Raw genomic sequence first — 23,623 nt, 5'->3', positions numbered from 1 at the left:
AGCATATAATTGCTACTAGTAGTAGCTACGATGATTATTTAAAGCTTTCTATGATCCTAGCACTGTTCTAAGCACTTTCTGTGCATTATATTATATCCTTAAACTGACCTGTGAAGTACTACTATTCATCGTAACACACTGAACCCTAGCATAGCATTGCTGGTGAGTGGTACATTGTTTCCCTGTGGATGCAGGTGGTTAGTTGGCTGTCTTTGTTGCCCAGTGAGCTCTCCTGCTCTGTTGGCCATTATGTTTGAATGAGTGGTAAATAAAATTGAGCAGGAGCCAATGTTAGGCCAATTAGCGATTTAAGTCGGATTATTTAGACAACATCCCTTTTCTTCCCTCAACACCATATTCCAGTCCCTGCAAACAAACAACATATTTAATACAAAACACATAAAGAAATCTCAAGCCAAGTAGAAGTTAACTGTTGAGCTATTTGGATTAACTATACAAGTGTCTGACAAAGTGTTCAGTAAAATATTTGTTGCATGTTGGATATGGATATATTTTTTCTCCTTTTCATCATGACTTTTATGTGTCTTCCCAACAATTAAGAATAGTTTTGGATTTTCTCATTTGGCATGGGCAATATTTTGTATAAGCTTATTACTACTTGTTATAAAATGAAAATAAATACAGGATTTATGTAAGGATTACTCACACAGAGGAGCTAGTAATACATTCCATGTTAAATATCAAATGGCAAAGATGTGCAGAAGGTGCTTTAGAGAGGAGGCTTGTGGGTTGCATGCTGGATTTTCCAAAATGTAGAGGAATCTGAAATGTCTCAGAGCCCTCCCCGGGCAGTCTAGAAAACTGGGCTGTAGAGACATCTAGAAAACTGATGTTTTCAGGGACCTACGGAGTCTCTTCATTTGTCACTACAAAGTGACAGGCATTTTTAAGATGCCTTTGTGACTTAAATTATGGGATGGTTTGGTCTCATTGGCTTCTAAGATGCACTCTTATAGGAAGGCCATGCATTTTCTAATCCATGCGTCACTCAGGAAGAAATTTATTCTCAGATCCATGGTTCTTAACTCAGGGATGGATTTCTAGAGTGATCTTTGGACACCTTATAACTTTAGTTTTTTCCATGTTAGTCCTGATAAGAGGATGATTGTATTAGATGAACACAGATGGCTAAAAGTCTATAAAAGATTATAGTAACTTAAAAATAGTCTTCTCTTTCTTAATATCTAGCATTATCCCTAACCTTACATGTATATAAATATTCAAATGATAATTGTTGTAAAAATTCAATTAGTAATTGTTGATATCAATAACATGGACAATATCCAACATGTGATTTTTATAAGAATACCCAGATATAATATTATGCTGCCACTTAACCATAAATAGCAAACATTCATAAGTATAAATTCATGTGACCTAGTAGGTTTCAAATTCACTATAGACTTGATTGGCTTTAACTTGAGTTTATGGGTTACTAAGATCAGTTCTACCTAGTAAGATACTTGACATACTTCCCTGTCCTAAACATCCAGTTGTAAACTGCATATGCAGCAAGAACACATTTTATGGCACCCCTGGGGACACTGTATTCTAGATACTGTTCCAGAACCTTCTTACAGATCATGATTACCAGGAAGCTTTTCCAACATGGAGATTCTCTGGCATCCTCTCTAGACAGTCTGGGATGACAGTCCTGGAATCTGTGTATTTCATAAATACTCCCGAGTAATGGAACCACACTGGTCAAGTGGACAGTGTCTTGAATTGAGACAAAATGTCAAGGTGTCTCTGACTCTGCTCTACCTCAATTTTGCCAACAGGAAAATGCTCACAGGTCACATGGAACGTATAACTCAGGGTCTGTGGCCAATTGGCTCCATTTACTTATTTCAAGAGGAGAAAGTCCACAGGTTGGGAGTGAATAGAATGGGGATATAGACAGATTTGAGGTATCAAGGCCCTTAGAGAAAAATCATGGAGAAGAAATCAGCTGCAAGGCAGCTTGGGGACATACAAAGGGTAACGAACTGGCTTGGTTTGCACAGAATTGTCCTATTTTTAGCACTAAATGTCCCAAATGCTAGGAAATATTCACTTCCAGGTATTCCAGGACAGTTGGCCCTACTTATAGATTGCAAACCACAACCTGTGAGTCTGAATCTTTGTGTTTTCCCGACAATTTATTAAAATGTATGTTGACATATAATTTCCAATGTGATGATATTTGGAGTTGGGACCTTGGGAAGGTGATTAGGCCATGGGATTAGTGCCCTCATAAGAGTCCAGAGAGCTAGCTTGCCCTTTCTTCCATGCGAGGCTATAAGAAGTCAGCCCCCTGCAGAAGTCAACTGGAAGAGAGCCCTCATCAGAAGTCGACCAGGCTGGCACCTGATCTTGGATTTCCAGCCTGCAGAACTGTGAGAGATAAATTTCTGTTGTTTATAAGCCACTCAGTCTATAGTAATTTGTTATAGCAGCCAGAAATGACTAAGGCAGAAACCCACATAATAGGCTCAAAATACCTATAACTCTGTCAATATCTTCTTATAGCTGAAGCAAATATTTCCAGCATGGAATTGGTAAGCACCTATTCTGGTGTGGTTGAATGGAAAATGGAATGAGGATTGTCTTTTCAACTGCTTGTCATTTTAAAGTGTGCAGAAGGGCTGTTCATGTTCCACATGACTCAACATAGTAACCTTTGTTCTGTCTGAACAGGGATGTATGATGGTTTGCAGTTTTAGCAAAAACTGTGACCATAGATAACTGGATACCTGTTACTAGAAATAATAATTCCATAGCAGTACTTTATTATATTTTTCTAAAATCTTGATTTTCAAGTTGAACTTTCAATTTGGGTAAGATACTAATGTAGTATGTCTATTTAGAGTCTACAATTATTCTCATGCAGATTCTGCATAATCTGTAGGTCTCTTCCAAAGTTGAAGTTGACGTAGGTCAGAGTCAACCAGAACCTGACCTTTTTGCTCATATTTCCAGACACTGTCCACTTGACCAGAAACTTTCAACTAGTTGGAAATGCTTACTAAACTTACAGATGTCTGAAATCCCTACCTTAAAATGAAAAATTAAAACATAAAGATGAGGCTTGAGAATCCTCACATTGGAAAAGCTCCCTGGGTGATTCTGAAGTGTAAGAAGGTTCAGTAATACTTTATAGAACATGGTACTACTCCAGGGATGACATGAAATATGTTCCTGCTACAGGTGCAATTTACAAATGGATTTCTAGAACAGGAAAGCATTTTCAGGTATCCTTCTAGGAGCATCTGATTATCCATATAACTTGATATTTCAGCCTATGTGGGGGCAACCCCAGATAGTTTTTGAAAGTCAGTAAGAAGAGATCTTCATTCAACCTCAGAAGGGCACAGAATTTCCAATTAGAAACTTAATTCATTATGGTGTGTGTGTGTGTTTGTGTGTGTGTGTGTGTGTGTGTGTGAGAGAGAGAGAGAGACAGACAGACAGACAGACAGACAGACAGAAAGAGACTTGTAAAACCTTCTAGAGCCTTTATATATATTTAGGATGTACCAGCTGAAAAATGGCTACCATTATGGAAAGTAGTACTTCACTTATTTGTACTAAGTTGGTTCTTTTAAAATAGAGGTTTTCAATTGGGGTCTATCTTTTGCCCCCCAACCACAGGATATTTGGCAGTATCTAGAGACACAACTGGTTACAATGAGGGGGTAGGCACTCCTGGCATCTGGTGAGTAGAGGCCAGGAATTCTGTTAAACATCCTGAAATGCACAGGACCACTTCTCTCCCTCATCAAATAATTATCTGGTCCAATAGTGCTGAATAGTAATAGTGCTGAAGTTCAGAAACCTTTGCATTAAAAGCTTTTAAGTGAATAACATCAACATTAGCTAACAATGATCTCTGTATCTGCATCAGGCATTAGTTGATGGATTTTCTTATTCTTCACAAGAACTCCATGATATAGTTTTCATTATCACCATCAGATTAAAGATGAGGAAATAAACTTGGAGGTGTAACCGGTGATATGGTCCCCACCCAAATCTCATCTTGAATTACCATCTGTTGTGGTAGGGACCCGGTTGGAGGTAATTGAATCATGGGTACAGGTCTTTCCCATGCTGTTCTCATGATAGTGAATAAGTCTCATGAGGTCTGATGAGTTTAAAAGGGAGTTTCCCTGCACAAGCTCTCTTCTCTTGTCTGCCACCATGTGAGACAAGCTTTTCACCTTCTGTCATTATTGTGAGGCCTCCCCAACCATGTGGAACTGTGAGTCCAATAAACCTCTTTCTTTTACAAATTGCCTAGTCTTTATATGGGTATGTCTTTATCAGCAGCATGAAAACAGACTAATAGATGAGCTGAAGGGCCCAAAGCTGCTGAGTAGAGGGAGGTTGGGTGGAAAGTGGGGAAGTGGTAGTAGGGCTTTTCCCACTCTGACTCCACAGGCTAAACTCTTCATCCCTATTCTATTTACCATCCAGCTTAAATGGTAAGTCCCTAAAGTTCTAATATTCTAGAATTTGGAATGAAGTATATAGCTGGTCTAAATGCCCTCTATATAATTAATGTGTCTTGAAAGTCATTTAAAAAATCCATCCCTGACTTTGTCTTGTCAGACTGAAGAGAACTAGATTTGTAGCTGGTTTATTTGTTACAGTCCCTCTGTTTCTGTAATTTTGTCTCCTCTGATATAATCCATCTCTAGGTCCCTGTGCCTCACTTGATGTGTATTTACCTGAACTGCATGGTGTATTCCACATGGAGTCAAATACTATAATTTTATTTGTAAATATCAGCAGAGGTACTATAGTTTTATAGAATATCACCACTGGAAGAAACTGGGCCAAGTATACAAGGGATCTCTATTATTTCTTACAGCAGCATGTGAATCTACAATGATTTCAATTTAAAAAGAAACGAATTAATACCTGAAAATGGGAACGGGGGCATTTTATAAAATAAATATGAAATAATTATGCCTGTGGGATTGTTTTCCAAACCCTTTCTAGAGATGCACAGTATTTTCCTGGCTTTTTTATTTTGTCATATCAGTATATTCTATCAGAGCTCCCCAAGTCCCTTACCTGATTAATAGCTTAGTGCTTGTTATTTGTTAGGAGTAGCTGGCTTTGTTTCCTTTAACAGCATCACTTACTGGCCCGCAGTGCAAGTCATCTGCCACTATTGAACCTCTGCTTCATGGTTCATGAGGTTGTTCTGTGGTTGCTTAGCATTTTACTCTGAAAAATGTTAACATCATCTGCAAACTCAGATTTATCATTCTGCAATTCCTTTTCCATGCCATTTCTGAAACGTAAAATAAGATTAATCCAGGACCCATTTGCAAAGATTGGTACTGACATGTCCATCATAAAGACAGGAATTAATCTCTGCCCTTAGCTGCATATTAAGTGAACTTTGTATCCATTGCAAAACATGGCCCAATCATCATTCGGTTTTGTTTTAAAACAATCTTTGGTATGAAAATCTTGCATAGACTTCTTTAAAACCCAGATATATTTTCATACCAAAGCTTGTTTAAAAATTTCCTCTTCCATGCCTTTTCTAAAATGTAAAACAAGATTAATCCAGGATGCACTTGCAAGGATTGGAACTGAATTAATTTCTTAAGATATTAATTCAACTCTGCACTTTACAGAAGGCTCTGCCTTGCTCTTAAAGATAATTCCTTACAGAACTTTATATGCTACTTAGGTGATTTTGGACAGGTTTTTTACCCTCTTATCCTCCTCAGTTTCCTTTCCTTTAAAATGGGAGAAAGAATACTATCTAATTCCCAGGATTGTTGTGAGAATGGCATGGTATAATACATATGAAGGTCTTAGCTCATCTCCTGTGGTAAATGCTCCATAAATGTCAGCTGTCTTTATGTTGAAAGCTGGGCATTGTTTCTGTACTCAGAGCCATGCCTCCTTTCCTCCAGTTGATAATACTTACATTTGTCTTTGAATATATGTTCTATCATAATTTCTAACTACTTCCAGGGAGTGGAAATGACATTTTGTATTGTTCATTCCCTAGGTCCCCTCTAGAATCTTGCATATGATTGACATTACACTTATTCCCCTAAGCAAAAGGTATTTATAACAGCAATAATCTTTAGAGCTGATGGCTGAATAAATGCCACCTATTGTATTTGGAGCTACATTTGTAACAATAAAATCTGTCCTGTGCTAAACCGATGACATAACTTGGCCAGAAAAGTTACCTACTGTTAATAATTTTTCTGTGATGCTTTTATAACCATCTTCATAATCTATGAAGAAGGGAGCTTCACGTTATCCCCTTGTTTTCCAAGGAAAGCATTTTTAAAAATTGTTTTCAAAATGTATAGATGACAGTGTAATTCTCTGAGGTCACTTCTCCAACTGCATTATAGGAAGGAAAATATCAGTCCTACAGTCCAAAATGCCAGGTAGTTATTTAATTTTTTTAAATTAACTTTTTACATTAGACCAAGTACTGTGCTATTATACGTGACTGTATTTGACTTTAGCTGTTTACAAATGAGAATTCTGAATTTGAAGAGACTCGCCAGGCCAAGGATATAACAACTGCCAACAAGTGGTATCACAGACCAAGCCCAAGCCTCTGACTTCAGAGCCCAGGCTTTTAACCAGTAGCCTTATAGTCATTACAAAAAAATGTTTAATAGAGTTTATTTTTCAAAACAGTTTTAGGTTTACAAAAAAATTGAACATACAGAGAGTTCTCAATTACCACTTTTCCCTAGCACACAGGTTTCCTATGTATTTTAGTCACTTTAAAAATACCTTTCATTGGCTTATTTTAGTATCAGCTTGCCATGCATAGAAAGACTGCCTGGAAGTGACCAGATGGCATGCCTGGAAGCTTGGTGTCTGACACTGCTCTGGATGACTCCCAGGTCCAGGGCCAGGTAGATAACCTCTCTTATCTCTTCTAGTTCCTTGAGAATCATACATTTCTGTGGCTGTATCTGGAGCTGCTGGTCCAGCTTCCTTGACTGAATTGGCTGATTCAGCCTAACTCATGACCCTTGAGATAAATAATTCTTGACTATACTTTCTAATTGACTTGGGATGAGCCTAATAAAGGTACTACCCACATTGAAGGTTGGAGTTTCCTTCAGTGGTCTTTCTGTTTGCTTTGTATATTCAGTGTTCCCTAAATATTCTCCCAAAGGGCTTCTGCTCATAAATGAATACTCCTGTTTGAAAGTAGCTCTTGTTATCTTAATAGCAGTTTTTTTTTTAAATCAGCAGTACCACTAAGGTGATCAACTATTCAAGAATCAACTAGAAGATTTGTAGAGTCAAGTGGGCTGAAAAATGATGAGCATCCAGCACCCAGCTTTCTCTGTATTCCTAGAGGGCACTCTGAATCTTCCACACTATAATAGATGATGATTTTTCTTTCCCTAGCTCCACAGCTCAGGCAGAACCCTGGACCTGGGCAGGACATTGTTCAACCTGGTTGTTATCTGAGCAGTTGACTCCATTTTGGTGGCATAGGGAGAGTTCTCAGAACTCCGAAGCTGTCCATTGGCCATTTCCCTTGGTTATTGTTCAAATTCAATGAGATCAAGAGAGATTAAATAATGCCTCCCAGGTCACACCAGTGACAAAACTGAGACAAGAATCTGGGTCTTCCTGAGCCTGTGGCTCGTGTTTTTATCTATCATGGCAAACTGCCTCTTGGGTCTGAATGGTGACTGTTATGAAGCCCGGACCTGTTTTCAGGGTGACAAATTTCCCACCCCTCCAGCTCCCTAACACATCTAATGGCCAACCACAGAAGCTGGCACACAGGACTGCTTGGAGTGCTGACCTCCTCACTGCTCAGTCTCCCCAGTCCAGAGTCCCTTTGTATCTGCCCTCATTCCCTCCTGACATGATGATACTGCTTCTCCTCTCTAGTGCTCTCTAACCAAGGAAGCTCATCTATTTTCTCAGCCTTGGTTATTGGGATGACTTCAGGTTTATCCATGTTCTCTCTCTCCTACCGCTATAGCTAACCCTTTAGTACCTCAGTAACTCAAATGTAACACACCTAAAACTGAACCCATCACGTATCCATCAGATGTTTTCTTGTTGTTGTTTTCTTCCATCTTTGTTTTTGTGGCCCTCTTTGTGTGTGGGATGCTATTATCCTCCCTGTGGTCTGTCCTGAGAGAGGCTGGTTGAGGACGGTGAGGCTTGAACCTCATTAGAATCATGGACATGCTTTTGGCTTATTTAGCCTTTGAAACCAACAAAGGCTGATGTTTGGCATTTTGGAATGTCCCTGAATGCTATTTATGAGCCCACCATGATAGACAAACCCAAGAGTGCAGCTTTACAAATCAGCAGCTCATCTCAAGTTTTTGCAGATAGAGATTTACCTGGGTTTGGAATAGCTTTAAAATTCACATTAGAAAGGTATTCTTAAGTCTGACTAACTCATTTAACCTCTGTAATGTAGCATTTGCTTCTGCTTGGGATTGCAGCCTGAGCAGAAGTGGTCTCAGTAGTTATCACACACTGATGATAACGCCTTTTCTTCTCTATGTTACCTTCTGCTGAGTGAGTGGGCCGCCAGAAACACTCTGGCTTCCAGTGTCAGAGATGTAGAGTCTTCTATTTCAAGCATTGGTCAAACTCTTCATGAATGGAGATAGCCTAGTTATGCAACCTTTCCTACTGAATTTAACATGGAGAATATATTACTACTAGTCTTATGTGGTTGTTATGAAGATTAAATACATGCAAAAAAATCTCAGAATAAGATTGAGGACATAGTAAGTCACTTCATAAATATTAGACATGATGATTATTGTTATGTTTTTATAAGTAGGGACTCAGACTAGTGACAACATGTTGAAGGTTATATTGGTTCTTATTTCCCATCTTAACTCTGTAGGGATTCCAAATGAGGTTGGTGTTCAGTAAGAGAAGACGATATTCAACTTCCTTATTTTAATAATAATATTTGTTGAAAATAATGGTTCTCATAGATACTGTGTTCAGTAGTTCGATGCTTTATCCTGAAATTTCACCAAATACCCTATATAAAGGATGCATGGGTAAACATTGTTACTTTTAAGAGGAATTTATTTTAATGTGTATTAGTTTTTAAAAATGTAACTAGTACATCAGATTTATGACTTCTTGGCTATTGTTTAGGATGAAGCTTAAATTTAAAAAATACTGTAGGTTGAAAAATTTTTTAAAACTATATTGGTAAAAAATAAGTTTATGTGGATATGGCAAAACTTTTGTAGGGGTCTAATTTTATCTTGTGAGGCAGGCACCATTATTCTCCCCATTTAACAGATGAAGAAATTGAGGTTTAAAAAGATCCAACATTTCCAAACTCTCTTTAACCAGTGGTAGGCCTGGGATCCAAACTAACAACCTGTGCCCTCTATTATCTGCCACCAGCGTGCTTTATCACTTCCCTTCTCAGGAAAGTTTACGTTTCTCCCCACATTTTAATATTAACTTGTGTTTTCCTTTTTTAAATAAAATTAATCTCTATTTGTTACAGAAAGTTTTAGAAAATACAAAGTAAATTTTTTTTTAAAATTAGGTAGAAACACTTAACACTTAACATGGGATCTGGCCTTTTAACAAAATTTTAAGCATAAGTAACAGCATTGTGACCACAGTAGTCTCCCCATATCCTGGGTTTCCCTTTCTGCAGTTTCAGGTGCCCACAGTGCAGTACAGTAAGTATTTTCAGAGAGATCACATTTACATAACTTTTATTACAGTATCTTGTTATAATTGCCATATTTTATTATTATTAGTTGTTGTTAATCTCTTACTGTGCCTAATTTATGAATTAAACTTTATCAAAGCTCTCTCTATATAGGAAAAAACATAGTATATATAGGGTTTGATCTGCTCTGTGGTTTTAGGCATCCACTGGGAGTCTTGGAACATATCTCTGTCAATAAGTGTGACTACTGTACAGACACAATGTTGTACAGAATGTCTCCTTTTGTTTTTCTTATCACAGTCCTGTGAGGAATATGGGCCAAACAAGGAAACTAAGAGAGGTAGGGAAACTGGCTGGAGCCCCACAGAAAGTATAGGCTTACCAGACTCCAGGGTCCCAGACCCTTTCCTCTAAAACATACTGCATCACAGGATGAGCCCTGGCAAGCTGAACCTTCCTTTGGAATAAAAAGTAATGTGTCCCCAGGGAACAAAGGTTTCACCCTAGTTTAATATTGCCATCAGCTTCTCCCTGCTGGGAAGTAGAGTCTGGAAGCAGTGGCCTGGACTCTTCCCAGGACAGCAGGAGTATTGGCTCTGAATCTACACTGGCCTCTTCTGAGCAAAGAGCTCAATAATTCTGTCTACACAAATACACACACATATGCATGTGTCAGCTGATTTAATTAAGCCCCTTCTCAGCTCAAATGGGGAGTTTCGACAAAGAACTGAGGCTCTACGAAATTACCAGTTTTTGACTGTGTTGTTTTTCAGTTGCTGCTTTAGGATCTTTCTGGCTCACAGCTTCCTTCAGTAGTGAATTGGAGGCAAGGAGGTTAGGATGTTAATTGGGCCACATGGTAAATTATGCAAATGCCCGAGGGAAAACAGATGCCATGTAAATGGAGGTTTACAATTACTGTTGCAATGCAGTTTTTAAAAAAGCCATTTGTAGTGATCTGTGATTCTACAAAGTTATATTTTAGGACTCTATGGGTTCCAGAAACTGAGATCTTTTCCTGGCGCTGCTTCACAGTCATGTGGCTAGGATCCCAAGTATTTCCATTTTGGCATCATAAAGCAGCAGCCAACAAGAGACTGTGTTAGTTTTCACCTCGGGGCCACAACTGAGCTGAGGGTTGAAGGTCTCTGACCTTTCCCATTTCAGTAAAAATATAGTTGTCCCAGGTGCCTCCTAAAGATGATTTTCTTCCCCATTATTATTTCTGGAAGATATTTCCAAGAAACTGGTGACATAAGTAAAACACATTTCTTCTTAGAGCCTAGTGGTTTAAGAAGAGGATTTGATGAGGAACCCATACACCTGCTGGTATATTTTGAAGGTGATATTATATGCGGTGAGTTATTGGTTAGTAACTCTTATTCCTGTTACTCTGAGGGCTCCTTCCAAACTGCAGAGTTTTCTGGGTGAATTATTCATGGCAAGGGTGTTGCCTGTGGTGATGTGTGTCAGTCACACCACGACACCTTGCCTTGGGCTGGAGTCACTGCCATTTGCCTCCCTCCAACTCTTCTGTCATCACATCCATTTCCAACCAGCCTCAGCCACTGACTGTGCTGTCAGTGAGCTTCAAAGGCAAAATAGGAGGCGTTATCCACCCTCCAGTCTACAACCCACCAGGGAGAAGCCAACTGAAAGCACAGGTGGACCTAATCAGACCTTTGATGTTACACAAAGCAAATTGCATTTCAAGTTCTAGAGAACAAGGAGCCACTCTAAATCTGATTAAGATTCATCCGGTACCAAATAGTGATAAGTGTTTATTTCGGACAAGCAGATCCATCAGCAGTATTTTCTGATTCTGCTTATTCATCCAGAAAATCTTTTGTTTTCCATTTTCTTTAGAGAAGAAGTAGTAAGAAAGAGAAAACCTTGGCTGGTCCTGACTTGTCTGCTGAGCAAACTTAAGAAGGAGAATGGGCTGTTTCTTGAATAACTCTGTACAGAGCCCAGGGTGCAGAGCCCCTTCTCTGGCCCCCTGACTCAGTTTCTAATGATCTGATCCCCTGCTGCTGTGCCTCAGTCCCCTGCCCTTACTTCCATCCAGAGGGGTACCTACCTTCTGGACTGATGGTGAGGTGGGAAGCTAACTTAAAAGGGGATTGGTTCTAGTGAGAATTCAGGGACAGAGATTGCTAGCTGGGGAGAGGGTTTGGAGCAGGTTTATTTTTGTTTTGTCTGAAATAAAATGATACCTAAAGTTTTGGAGAAAAAACATAGAATGATTCCTGATTCTACCACACTTTGTAGTTGCTACATAACTTCTCTGATATTTTAGTGCATCTATTTGTACACATACATGTGTGTGTTTACGTAAAATGGAATCTGTTTTGTTTTGAAATTTGTGGTTTCCATTTAGCATATTCTAAGTATCATTCCTTGCTGATAAACAGAGTTCTCCATCATTTTTGATGATTTCTGAATAATTTTCTTTCTGGGGGATCCTCTCTCCTCTCTTCCTCTTAGTGTTTTTCCTCTCTCTTTTTCCTATTCCCTTCTCTCCCTTCCTTCACTGGCTATTGTTTTCCCTTTTCTTCCTCATAATCTATAATCTTTTGCTCCAGCTCCAGCTCCATTTTATTGTTTTCTTTTTATTCGCTTTAACACTTTGTAATATACCCTCTGACTTATGCAAATAATGTGACATAAAAAGAGGATTTTTTTTGTAGTTTGGGGTTGTGCCGATTGTGTAACTCATACCAAACTTATTTGTTTCCTTTTTTGTTAGTAGCTTTGTAATATTTTCTGTCCAGGTTCTGTGAGAATAAACATGACAATACTTTGAAAGCTTTTAATATCCCAAGAAGGAAGAAATGACAAAGAGGCAAGGCATTATAATGAGTGTTTATGATCTTTATTTAGGAACATGACAGTCTCAAGCCCTCTGTCACTTCTAAGTCTTGATGATTTGTCTTATTTGCCCAGACCCCTCACCAGTCCATAAAGATGGGCAGAATGAGGCTGACAGTGCACCAGAAGACCTCCAGTCTGTGGGGACCAGCAGGCTGCTCTATCACATCACTGATGGTGACAACCCACTGCTGTCACCACGATGCTCCATCTTCAGCCAAAGCCAGAGATTCAATTTAGACCCCGAGTCAGCCCCATCTCCACCCAGCACTCAGCAGTTTATGATGTAAGAAAACTGTTTTGTTATTGTCTTCATTTCATAGTTTTTCAAATACCGCATTTATAAACTACAATGAAGTGTTTCTGAAATAGCACAAATATGCCTGCCTAACGCAACTGCAAGACTGGAACAATAAATGACAAAGATCAGTGTACTTGCCAGTTGGGATGCTGTTGCAGACCTTGATATCGCAAATGGAAATGGTCATGAGAGACAGGATAGCCCAGGGGCTCACATGTTTGAACATATATACATGCACATTTCAGACATCATTTTTGATGAGCTCAATATTCTTTCCATGTCCAGTGGTGACATTGATGGATAAGTTGTGGGAACACCTGGGAGCTGTCCACCAACATTTCTTTTTAGATTCTAGAAAAGTGGTAGCTTACAATAGCTACCCTCATCCAAATTGTGTGTGTGTGTGTGTGTGTGTGTGTGTGTGTAATCAGATGCCTGCCCCTTACACATTCCATTTGGAATTTGCATTTGGGATTGAGGAACTATGTGTTGTTTATGTTTAAGTTCCACAAATAATTTTGATGTATAGTTAAGATTAAGAATCTCTTGGCCAAAAATATGCCCAGGAAATCCCTGGCTTCTCCTTCAGAATTCATGTTATTTTTTCTTGAATTTATCTAATCCTGGGCCCATGGACTATCTATTGATGGACCTGAAAGAGTTAGTGAATTATTGCTATTGCAAGTGTGTGTCATGTGAGAGGGTGTATGCAATTCCGGGAGAAGGAGCCCATCCTTTCATCATATTAAAAAAAAGTCCTGTTGTGTCAAGAAAAGTTAACCACTCATCTAAATCTTCCTTGAAAATGTTGGTAGATGTGGCTTGTGCAACCTACTGAGGAAAGGGTCTCAACAGGGCTGTTTTTAGTCTTAAGTTGGTCTCCTCTAAGCTTTACAAAATGCATTTCTTGGACCAATATTTTGATATTTTACACTAAAGTCCTAGAAAACATCCACCCATAACAGAGTTTTGTGACCAGGAGTCTCCATTAATGAGCAACTGCTACTGTGGTAGCCTCATCAAACAATGAACTTCCCTCTGAACTTCTCTGACAATCCAGTAATTTTGGTTTGTAGATCAACAGAAGTGTTTACTGGAAGAGCACTGTTTTGATACTCCTTCCTCCCTGTAATCAATGCAGGCCTCGGAGTTCTTCACGCTGCAGCTGTGGAGATGGCAAGGAGCCACAGACCATCACCCAGCTCACCAAGCACATCCAGAGCCTCAAGCGGAAAATTCGGAAATTTGAAGAAAAATTTGAACAAGAAAAGAAATACCGGGTAAGGACCCTGGGATTTGTCATTGGAGCAGATTGGTCAGAGGTGTATGGATTCTCCTCAGCCTCTATCCTTCCTTTCTGGGTACACTTCTTTGCCAGGGGACAGCTCTCTTCCCATGGGCTAACTGGGATCTATCATAGAGTCTTCATCTTCTATCTATCTTGTTCTCATCTGCTGTCAGTTAGTTTCTGCTAGGATATTTTCTAGTAATGGATTACAACTATCATTTCCAAACTTATTTGATTATTGATCTCCCTTTCTTTTTTCTAAGGAAGGCTATTATCAATAGTTTTTCTAGGAACAAAATTTGGAAAGCTTTTGAATTCTGGTCTTTTTTTCTTTTTTTACTTTTTCCCAATTACATTTTGATAAGAACTTTTTAAGGACCCAAGGGGAGAATCTTCAATTGTGGAGCAGAATGAGAGAGGTTTCTTTGACATTAGAGTATTTCCTGGTTGGTGAATGAGGACTCCTCAAGTGACATCTGTTCAGGACATTCATAAGAACCAACCCTAATCCATCCTTTCTATCAGAGAGACACTAGTCTTCATACTAGTACTGCAGTGCAGCAAACACGAACCTTCTTTCTTCTTATGTAAGAAACAATAGAGTCACAGGTAAGTGTCATGATGGTCAGTGTTGCTTTTATTTTCTCCAGTGGTGCCCATGGCATAGAGAAAAACCATATCCACAAATAATTGGACAAAAACATTGGGTCTTCGGCAGAGAGCCCAGAACAGCTTGTTATTAGGATAAAAGAGAACAGGGAATAATCTCTCATACATCTTGAAATATTTAATGGTTCACTAAGCACTTGGTACAGAGGCAATCAGAAAGTTCTTCTGAGTACAGAGTAAGTTCTGGGGAGGGAGGTGAGAGTGGGTAATATTCCACTCTTCAGTTCTTCCTGTCCTATGTTTCCCACAGTGCCCTCAAATTCACTGAAGGAGGAGTTTCAAGGAGCAGATTTTAGCTTTGCAAAAATAGGGGAACATCAGATTGACTTTCAAGGCACTTGTAGTCAGGATGTTGAAAATTGTCTTCCCCAGAGTCAGGCAGTCACAGCTATTTATTGTCTTTTATAGAGCAGAAGGGAGCTCAACACATTATTAGTCCAGAATTTTATTTTACAGATAATGAGACTGGTGCCTGCTGGACACAACTTGCCTAAGGTAGTTGTGTTCTATTGGGTCACAACTTGGGGCAACGGATTACAGATGAGTAGATTTTGCAATAGAATAGAAGTAAAATTTTTAAGTGTCCACATTTTAAAAGCTCCAGATATCCTGGGAGAAGTTGCTTTCACCTGTTTGCTGCTGGAGCGCTGCTGGATCTGTGATGTCTTCATATTGGAAAATACAGAGTAACAACCAGCTCACCAAGCACATCCAGAGCCTCAAGCGGAAAATTCGGAAATTTGAAGAATTTTCTATTCCCAGTGCTTGCTAGCACTTCTTGTCTGGCAGTTCTTGAATCAGACTATTTCGGATTTGAATCCATGACAGCTATTTAAGAACTCTCTGATTTTGGACTTGTTACCTTTCTGAGTCTCAGTTTGGCCATTTGTAAAATGGAGTCAGTATTAGGCAGTGACCTTAAGTTTATTAAGTGGTAAATAAGGAAGTACATACATAATGCTTATTATAGCGTTTGGCACAAAGGAAGTAAATGGTCCTAGATAACACTAACTTTTTAATCTATGAGTTATATATTTAAATAGGCTACTCCATGGTAGTTTCTGCCTTGTCAGAAAATAAAGGAAAACTATACATATTAATTCTCCACTGGATTTTTCTACCCACAGCCGCAGATCTTGGATGCTTATTTTGGAAGAGAATTACTCCTGGAAGCACCTCCTGCCTTTGTCGAGAGTTTTTTGAAGCTAGACCACATATACATGCACACATGTGCACATGTACACACACACACACACACACACTTAAATATACATGCGGAAGGACAGATCAGGAGCAGAAGGGGAAGGAGGCTCCCTGGTCACCGCTGCTTCAGTGTGTATAAAAGTCTTTGTTATAATCAGAACCTCACATGTCTTAGGAAACAGGGCTTCCCCTTGTCCTTCCTGTCAGGGTGCCAGGCTGTGCTTAGAGGTTTTACATGTCAGTGGGCTTTAATTGGTTACTGTGTGTAAGGCTCCCCTTCCAGGCAGCCTGGCTGTGGAATTCATAGCACCCACTGCTAATTTGTGCATCTGGGCTCCTGCTGGGCCTCTGTGCTATTCTGATACCCATGTGTCATATGTATCTTTCCATCTCTGTTTACAGTAACCATTTTATATACCTATCCCAAACTGTGCTTATTCTCTACATCTGATTTTGCATTGAATTATTGGACTCTTGGGCTAAGAAAAGGCTTTGTAAGCCAGATGTTTACTTTCAGTGGAATCAGAAAATGTTATAATTTGAAAGAATCAGCCAGTATTTTGTCTCATCTGACAATTGAAGAAACTGAGGCCCAGAGAGGGGAAGTGAATTCCACAGAATCATACAGCAAAGAATAGTTCTAGCCAGACAGCAACTCAGATCTTTTTTAATCCTCTCAGTAATCTGTCTAATGTGTCTTTTTGAATCATCTTTGGCAGATCACAAATCTCATGCAGTGGCACTTGGGAGCTCAATTTTAATTCATTGAACAAAACCTAAACTATATCATTTCTGGGTGCATGATGTTTGCGGTCTTTTGAATCAGAATATTTCACTTAAGAAGTGAAAAGGCTTGAAGATCTACAGCTAGTGTATGAGAACTTTCAATGTGATTTGAGAGCTGCCATCCATGTGAGCTTGATTTAACCCTTTTAAAAGCTTGTTCAAGGGTAGGGAAATAAATTTATTTCAGAAACTGATTTCAGGTTTTGTTTTGTCAGAAATTTAGCCTTAAATTTCTACTAAATTCTATGCACTGTAGTAAAAACTTATTTCTTTTGTAGTCACTGGCTTAAGGTCTTAGGATTTTGTGTGTGTGTGTGTGTTTGTTTTTACCATATTTCAAAAGATGGAATTAACTATGTGGAACAGATTCAATGAAACATTGTTCAACAAGATGTGTTCTCAGATTGGAGTGGAGAATTCTCTGAGGATTTGGGGAAACCAAATGTAAAACATTGACTTTCCATGTAACCAGACTGCTACCCAAAGCAGTTCTGGACTATACAGTGCATCATCCTAGCAGACCATAGACAGGACTAGGCTCTGCTGCTTTAGAGGGCTGGGACTGATGCCCACATGTCACTGTCCGTGGTCCTGAAACCAGGGATTTTTTTTTTTTTTTTTTTTTTCCCTCCCCCGCCTCCCAATCCCTCCTCCCACTCCCTCGCATCCCTCATGGAAACCAGTCTCCTATTCAAGCTCTTCTAGGAAAGAATCATTGTCAATCTTCTTTTCTATTTTAATTTAAAAATGTATGTTTTAAAAATCACTCTATAACTGACAGAATCATGCTTTGTGTTTTATAATGAGTATACTTAAACTCATGTACATGTGATGATTCTGTCACACTGTAGTTTTTTCCTTTGCGTTTGAAAAATCCCCATCTTCCTATGCCTCCCTCTCACCAACAACCTGCCATTGTTACATGAATTTAGTGGATCCCTAAAGAAAAAAAATTGACAGAACCTCTAGATTTGGTCATTAACAAGGCACATATTTCCGGCTATTATGTTTATGATCATGTCATCTTGAGCTTATTTATAGTTCCTGTACATCCTTAAAGTAACCATTAATTTTCTTGAGCCTGCATGTAAGTTATTATGGTAGTCTTGACTTGTTTAAGAACAGTTTTTTACTGATCTATGGGGGTAGAGGGACAGTATGTTCGGCTGCCACTAGTAAAGGTATTAATCCCCCTAACAGACTGACTTCTCAGGACTATTGTCAGGTTTTAGAGATTCTGGGATCTCCTTTCTTTAGCTTAGAGGCTAGGAGTGATAAGAGCTGAATCTTCCAGTTTTTTAGTATTCTCTCACAGGTTATGTACATATGCCATGTGTGTAAACCACAAGCAAGGCAGTAAGCACTGGTTTGTATCAGTGCAGTCATCTGCAGTGCTACAGAGAATGGCCTGGCAATGGGGTATATATGGGCTGTGGGCAACCTGCAAGGTGATTGACAGTTTGACTGTAGGGGCACTGGCATGGCTAAGACTTTGTGAAAAATGTTAGGTGACCAGGCATGTTTAGAAATAATACCCATGGCAAGGATTAAAGAATAGAGGAAATCAAGAACATTTTACTCTGTTTTCTAGAAGCAACTTCATCAGAAGCAACTCCATCAGAAATTTCACACCTGAATTTCTCTCCCAGCTTTATATATTCCTAAACTGTCTTTGTGTGGCTCAGCTATTTAAAAATTTTGTTTTTCCTTTTCTCTTTTTATCCCCCTCCGTCTCCCTTCCTCCTTCCCCCGCCCCCATTTTTTCCCTCCCTTGGTAGCCTTCACATGGCGACAAGACTTCTAATCCTGAAGTCCTGAAATGGATGAATGATTTGGCTAAAGGTCGTAAACAGCTCAAAGGTAAATGCCAGCCAAAGGTCTTTTTTTCCTCATAAAGGAAGCAGTTAAAATAGTGATAATGTGCTCCAGAGCATTTTAGATTCATTTCCACCTGTGCCCTCTTGCACCTTGTTTCCTGCTTAGACTGTAGCTCTCTTTTGAAATGAAGCATCTGGATCTCTGTCATTATTTGACCCCATGTAATAAACCTCCTTACAAAGAAACTGAGACCCTCCAGACTCCCAAGTGGAATGATTCACTTCAATGCCAGGAACATTTCAACATGTGGAGCACTAACCTCCCTAGGTTATTGGATTGTTGGATGTTAGAAATAGAATAGGCCTGAGAAATCATTTACTCCACATACCTCAGTGCATGGATGAGGACATTTACGCTCATGGACAGGGGAGGGTTACATAGCTGGAAGATGATGGGCCAGGTGTAGAATGTGGTTCTCCTGCCACATGGGCTAGTGTCCTTCTTTTTCCATCCTTTTCTGGAAATGGTGATGTGAGCATTAACTCTAAAATCCACTTAAAATGGACTATTGTTATTTACCAATAAAAATTATTTTCTTCCTCTTTCCTCACTCTAATACTTAGAGACATGGGAGTTTTTCCAAATTTCTGGAAGGAGAGTGACTAAAAAGAACTAGAAGGGAATATTAATTCAGTGGTATTAAACTGTAATTATGTGGCAGGTTTATAAAATATGCCATGTTTAAACATCAGGCCAAAGTCTAACTAGCAAACAAACATCAAACAAAGAAAATGAGATATGTAATGGAGAAATCAATATAAATGCCTCATTCAAACAACCAGTCCCCTTGCATACTCTAAAATGTAATTCCCTGATAAGTCTCATGGGGCTTTTTTATTTTTAATTATCTAGGTTTATATAAAACCACACTGCAATAATTCTTGGATCTTAAAAGCTGCCGTAAGACAAAAATAGCAAAATCTGTCAAGTTGGGGCTGACACTCCCAACTACCCTTTCCCACCCCCTCCTATAGTTCCTCGAGTGTTTACGTGTATAATATCTTCCAGAATTACTTGAGTTTCTACAGGGGCTCTTGATGAACCCACAACTTCAAAATCTGAGTAAACAAATCTTTGGGTTTGGAATTTCAGGTGCTAGAGTACATTGCAGGTAGGACCAGGTACCACCGGTTTTCCTGCAAACTCTTCCTCCTCTGAAATCTAAACTACTGAGTTATTCCCATACATATCCTCCACCACCATGAGATCCTAGCCTCTAGATTCCTGTTTCACACCTTATTAGGCGCTTATGTTAATGGCCCTTGTAATAAGGGTTGCCCTTGCCCTGTAGAAAGCCATCATTAGTGTTCATTTCTACAGATTTGGCATTAGGGGAAGGAGTTCCTGAAAGGCTCTCTGTTTTTATTAGGGCTAGTGGGTTATCTTTGCTTATCATAACTTATAGCATTTCTCTTAGAACTAAAGCTAAAGCTGTCAGAAGAACAAGGGAGTGCTCCCAAAGGTCCACCTAGAAACCTGTCCTGTGAGGAACCCACAGTCCCCAGAGAAAATGGGAAGCCAGAAGCTGCGGGCCCAGAGCCAAGCTCCTCTGGAGAAGAGACTCCAGATGCTGCCTTGACATGCCTGAAGGAGAAAAGAGAGCAACTTCCTCCCCAAGAGGATTCTAAGGTACCTCACCATGTCTTATTTTATTGCATGCCCCAATACTCCACACAGTGCTAGTGAGATCATCCAATTTGTCAGAGCACTTTACCATTACATAAACATTTTTATTAGCCTGGGTCCAAAATTTCAGATAAATTCTTGATAGGTTACTGGCCATGAGCAGTAGTGCCACATGATTCCAGGCTATGCCACCATTCTGGAAGTTACAGTCTTGTGTGTTGATAGGAAGCAAATGGCAAGGACACCATATCCCTTTCTCCTCAGCTACCCCCACCCCCAAATTAGCAAATGAGCCCAAGACTAGGAAATAAGCATATTGTCTGAAAGGAAAGGACTCTAGTTACAGCCCCTTTCCTCATGTCTTATTGAAAAATAATAGAGCAGGGATAATCTATAAATAGAAAGGAAAATTGTTTGGTATTTATATAATAAGAAGAGAGAGGTAGGGTTTCTTGGAAGTGTTAGGTTGAAACACAAGTTTTCAGCTTTGGATATCTTAGTTTTGAAGTCTCTGTGAGGCATCCAGATAGAGTTGTCAGGTATTTGAATATATGAGCCTGAAGCTCAAAGAGAAGATTTATTATATTTTACAAAGAAGAAAAGTCTGACTAGTATTTACTTGGTTAATCTCTCCTTGTCCTGCATATGTATGCTCCCATTTCAATTATGCCAGGGAGGCTTTCTTGTAGTCCCCTGTCTCACCTCTAAAACTGGTGTGATTGACTTTCAGTTCTTGAATATGTGATGCAACTACCCTATCATAGCTCTAACTATCTTGTATGCCATCTTCTGTTTCTTGTACTACACCTTGAATTTCTTGCATGGAAGTACTGTTTATGTACTTCCTCCCTCCTTTCTGTACATAGTAGGTATTGAATAAATGTTTGCTGAGTGAATGGAAAAATGAGCAGATGAATGAACAAACTAGCATATTTAATTTTCAAATGAAGTCTTCTTGAAGATAATGCTGCCTTTCCCTGTTCTATTGTATATTACCTGGTATTAATCATAAAGTGACAACATATTCCAAATCTCAAAAGGCTCAACATACACCCCTGGATTAGTCCTTTACATAAGGATTTGTGATCTACAAGTAGAAATGGGCCTGTGACCACATCTTTATGAAATACCTTTAGCCTTAAAACCACAACAATAAATATGTGTTGTAAGGAGTGAAGAGAAAGTTTTTTTTTCCACTCAGCTATCCTATCTTTGAGCCCACCAAGATTCTATACTTCTGTGATAGCCAGTGGGTAACTTCTGCATATATGTATATAGAAACTCTCAGGCACACCCATGGTTTTCCACCCTTCAGTGCTTCTGAAGGTCTTTGCAGTATTTTAAAGTTACTTTGAACATATCTATTAAAGCGTCTTGGTCAATGTCTAAATCTACTCAATTAACAAGGGTAGTAAGAGGAGAGTTGGAATTGATACAGTAGACTTAGAATAGGACTCAGCACTTGAACCAGCCACTTTCTATCCATTGGCACTTGGCAAGTGAACTAATTCTCTGAGATTCAACTTCCCCATCTGTAAAATACAGGCAATACCTACTTATATAATTATCATGACAATAAGAGAAAAGCCTCCTGACTGGTGAACACCAATCATTTGCAAAAAGTTTTGAATGCTAACTATGTGTTGTGAAGTAGAATAGATGGTAGATATAAAAAAGAAAAAAGAAAAAAGAAACGTCATGGGGGGGAGGTCAATGTCCTCATGTAGTTCATATTTTCCTGGGAGTGGGAATACAACAAGAAATAACTCAATAACAAGAAATAATTTGAAGTGTTGGGACATGCCTATAAGCATGCTTAGCACAAATATCTTGGTTAAAGAACATAGAATGTACTATATGCCTGTAAGCATGGCATGTCTAACAGCTACATAGAATAGGGCTTAACAAAGTTATTAGCATACTTATTCTTTAACAAAAAAAAAAAAACTTTAAAAAGAAACTTTTCTACTATGCAGGATATTGAACAGGTGATATGATAGAAAATAATGGGTATAGTTTCTACTTTAGATAAAATGATTAGGAAGGCCAAGAGATGACATCTAAAGAAGAATCAGCAGGCCAAAGAGCAGCAGTGAACATTCTTGACAGATGGAATTGCAGTATGAAGGCCTTGATGAAAGGAAGAGCTTGTTGTGCACTTTGAATTCTCGAGTTTGAGGGCTGGAGAACAGGATGGCATAAGATCAAATTAGAAAAGACAGACTAGAACCCATCACACAGAACCTTTTAAGCTATGGGAATTATTTGTGAAGTTGTTGAATGGTTGACAGCAGAAAAGTGACATGACATGATTACATTTAAAAGATCTGTCTGATTGCTAAGTGGAGAATACATCATAAGGGAAAAGAATGAAAAGGGGAGATGGAATGGGTGGCTTGGATTAGCATGGTGGCCTAGGAGAGGGAAAGAAGTGATACATTCAAAGTATATGTTGAAGATAGAATCAAAAGGACATGTTAAAGCATTAGATGGGAGGAAATGAAGGCAATGAAGAATCCGTGATGGTGATGGTCCATTTACTGACACAGAGAAAACTAGAGGAGCACACTGGGGGTTGTAGATGAAAATGTAAAAGGTCAGTTTGGGGTATATTACATTTAAGATCTTTCAGGAATAGTGTGATCAGTCATCTTAGTTTGCCCAAGACTTTTTTGCTTTTAGCACTGAAAATCCCATGGCCTGGGAAATGCCTGAGTCCTGAGAAAACTGGGATGGTTGGTCATTCTACTGAGGCATGTAAGTCAAATAGACACATGCAAATGGGAGTCAGGAGATCAGAGAAAAATCTCCTTATGCATGGAAGTCACCCTGTATAAATGCCAGTTAATTCTATTATTTTTAATGAAGTATCTATTGATTTGTTTATTATGTGTCAGAAGCCCCCTCAAATATACCTATAATGTAGCTCCTCAGTAGACTAACGTTAGGACCTTTAAACGGAGAGCATCTGTAATAGAAAATGTAAATACATAAAGCTGAGTATTAGTCCTGAGAAAGCTTAACATAGTAAACCACGTAGTAGCTAGTCAGCCACTACAGTCCGTGTGAGTCCAGAGGCCACAGCATAACCAAAGACAAAACTGTGTATTCCCATAGCAGCTAGTGTTATTTCTAACTCCTTAATGAGCTCAGTAGCATCTCAGATCATCTCATTAGGTCCCATTTCTTTAAACTTGAAATGACATATGACTTTCATCTGGGGTCCTTGCCTTACTGCTGAAAATGCATTAAATATTAAAATTTCAAGATAAAGAATGACATCTTTTCTAGAGAGACTTTATTA

The 23,623-nt window shown here is 39.0% G+C and overlaps 1 protein-coding gene across 5 annotated transcripts in view; it reads left to right on the top strand.

Moving 5' to 3' along the window:
* Window positions 1-23,623, top strand: part of FAM13C (family with sequence similarity 13 member C) — a 113,885-nt gene that overhangs the window by 77,016 nt on the left and 13,246 nt on the right. For all 5 annotated transcript variants that reach the window (XM_012445749.2, XM_012445751.3, XM_012445750.3 and 2 more), the window contains 4 exons: window positions 12,644-12,854; window positions 14,011-14,149; window positions 18,594-18,675; window positions 20,111-20,322. In XM_012445749.2, the coding sequence (XP_012301172.2) occupies window positions 12,644-12,854; window positions 14,011-14,149; window positions 18,594-18,675; window positions 20,111-20,322 (644 nt within the window). The remainder of the gene's footprint in view (window positions 1-12,643; window positions 12,855-14,010; window positions 14,150-18,593; window positions 18,676-20,110; window positions 20,323-23,623) is intronic.

Source organism: Aotus nancymaae, unplaced genomic scaffold (genome assembly GCF_030222135.1).
Source record: "Aotus nancymaae isolate 86718 unplaced genomic scaffold, 86718_ANA_hifiasm-v0.15.2.pri h1tg000010l, whole genome shotgun sequence".
Taxonomy (NCBI): Eukaryota; Metazoa; Chordata; class Mammalia; order Primates; family Aotidae; genus Aotus; species Aotus nancymaae.
The sequence above is the reverse complement of the archived record's forward strand: the minus strand, read 5'-3'. Positions and strand labels throughout refer to the sequence as shown.